This window comes from Xenopus laevis, chromosome 3L (assembly GCF_017654675.1).
Source record: "Xenopus laevis strain J_2021 chromosome 3L, Xenopus_laevis_v10.1, whole genome shotgun sequence".
Taxonomy (NCBI): domain Eukaryota; kingdom Metazoa; phylum Chordata; class Amphibia; order Anura; family Pipidae; genus Xenopus; species Xenopus laevis.
In genome coordinates, this window is record NC_054375.1 from 160,203,359 (window position 1) to 160,205,224 (window position 1,866).

The window sequence follows — 1,866 nt, forward strand, 5'->3', positions numbered from 1 at the left end:
GGACATGTTGGACATTTCCAGAAGAGATGGCCCAAGTAATCACAGTAGAAGCAGAAATTAAGTCTTTGCTAACCAAAAGGTTAAGTGTTATAGCTGATTAATAGGCATCAGTCTACATAGGCCTAGAAGAAGGATATGCCTGGAGACTGCTGAAGAAAAAAACAAAATGTTGTCTGTCCAGGTTGCTCTGTCTTTCTTTCTCTAAATGGTTGCTCTAGTAGAATAGTGAACAGTTGGAATTAGGCATGTCCACAAATCCATCTTTAAAACGTCTAGACAAATTTAGGGAAAAAAGTTATGTTTAAGTGCCATTTCTTTACAAACTGTGTCATCAGTATGTTTACAGTAGGCCTCCACCCTTGGATAAGAGACTGTAGGGCAGCTTCTGTGGAAGAGGTTCAGTGGGGGCATCATACAAAACAGACATAGCTTAAAAAAACTGAGTTTTGTTGCTTTATCAATAGAAATGCCCAACAATAGGGAGCTCCTTAAAACAGAAAAACATGGCATAGGTCCAAGACTTGAGAGTTTGCAATTGTTCACAAAGAACCCAAATTATTTTGTATCTTTCAGAAACTTCTAAGTGAGAGGAACCTTGGGGTCAGTAAGAGAATATAATGGAGCCTAGACATAAAAGATTGAACTTGATGGACAAATGTCTTTTTCAATCAAACTTTCTATGTTACTATGTTAAACAGGAGTCTCCGAGGCAGAGAAAACCAAGAGAGAAGACTGTATAGCTAATGTTGCATCTGAGTATACCTACCTGAATTTCTCTAAAAGCTATAGTGAATAGGTGAGCATAGTTGGTGGGGAAGTGTCAGCCTTGATCTAGACAACTTTGGATGGGAGTTCTTGGACCAGGTGGTAATCTGCAATTTTTTGCAAACAGATCTAACCTTAACATCAACTGCTTTTTCTTTTTGAACTTGTCCATTGCAATTTTCTTAATACAGCATTTTCAAGACTTTTTTTTATTTCCATACTTCTGAAGCTGTAAATAACTGGGTTAACAAAAGGAATCCCTACAGTGTACAACACAGAGAGAATTTTGCTTATGGACGGTGTTTCTTTTCTGGGGGGAACCACGTAAATAGCAATTAGAATCCCATAGAATAAGAAGACCACAGCCAAGTGGGAGCTGCAGGTGGAGAAGGCTTTTTGTCTCCCGGTATTGGACACTATCTTTAGGATTGCATGGGCAATACATATATATGATACAGTGATGAATATAAAGGGGCAAATAATCACTGGGATAGATATTAAAATGACTTCTGTTTTCACAAAGAAGGTATCTGTACAGGAAAGTTGTAGAAGAGGATCGAAATCACAGAAAAAATGATTGATGTTTTTCTGTTTACAGAACTTTAGGGACCCTATCATATTCGACGTTACCAATGTAGAGCTAAGACTAATGATCCAAACCATTAGGATAATATTTACACAAACCCTGTGGGACATTATAGAAGTGTAACGCAGTGGGATACAGATGGCCACATATCTGTCATAGGACATTACTGCTAGAAGGAATGACTGAAAAGTTTCTGAGTAGGCAATAAAATACAGTTGTGAGATACAGCCAACAAGGGACATTGTGATACCATCACTGATTATGGTTTGGAGCAGAACAGGTGCAGTGCTTGAGGACTCCATTAGATCACATAGGGACAACTGTCGGAGAAAGAAGTACATGGGGGACTGGAGATTCCAGCTGGATGACACCAACACTATGATGAGGATGTTCTCCCAAACTGTCATAATGTAAATCAGAAGGAATAGAGAGAACAGGGGAATCTTAAAATTGTGGAGATTCTGAAATCCCAAGAGGACAATCTCACTGACCAATGTCTGGTTCTTCTCATGCAT

At 38.8% G+C, this 1,866-nt stretch overlaps 1 protein-coding gene across 1 annotated transcript; it reads right to left on the minus strand.

Annotated features, from left to right (window-relative positions):
* Positions 1–906: 906 nt before the first annotated feature.
* LOC108710520 (olfactory receptor 11L1) lies at positions 907–1,866 on the minus strand. Its single transcript, XM_018251655.1, has one exon. The coding sequence runs from the start codon at positions 1,864–1,866 to the stop codon at positions 907–909; it is 960 nt and encodes a 319-aa protein (XP_018107144.1).

Excerpts from the sequence above, each read along its gene's own strand:
- LOC108710520 (XM_018251655.1), bottom strand. The coding sequence starts at position 1,866 with ATGCATGAGAAGAACCAGACATTGGTCAGTGAGATTGTCCTCTTGGGA.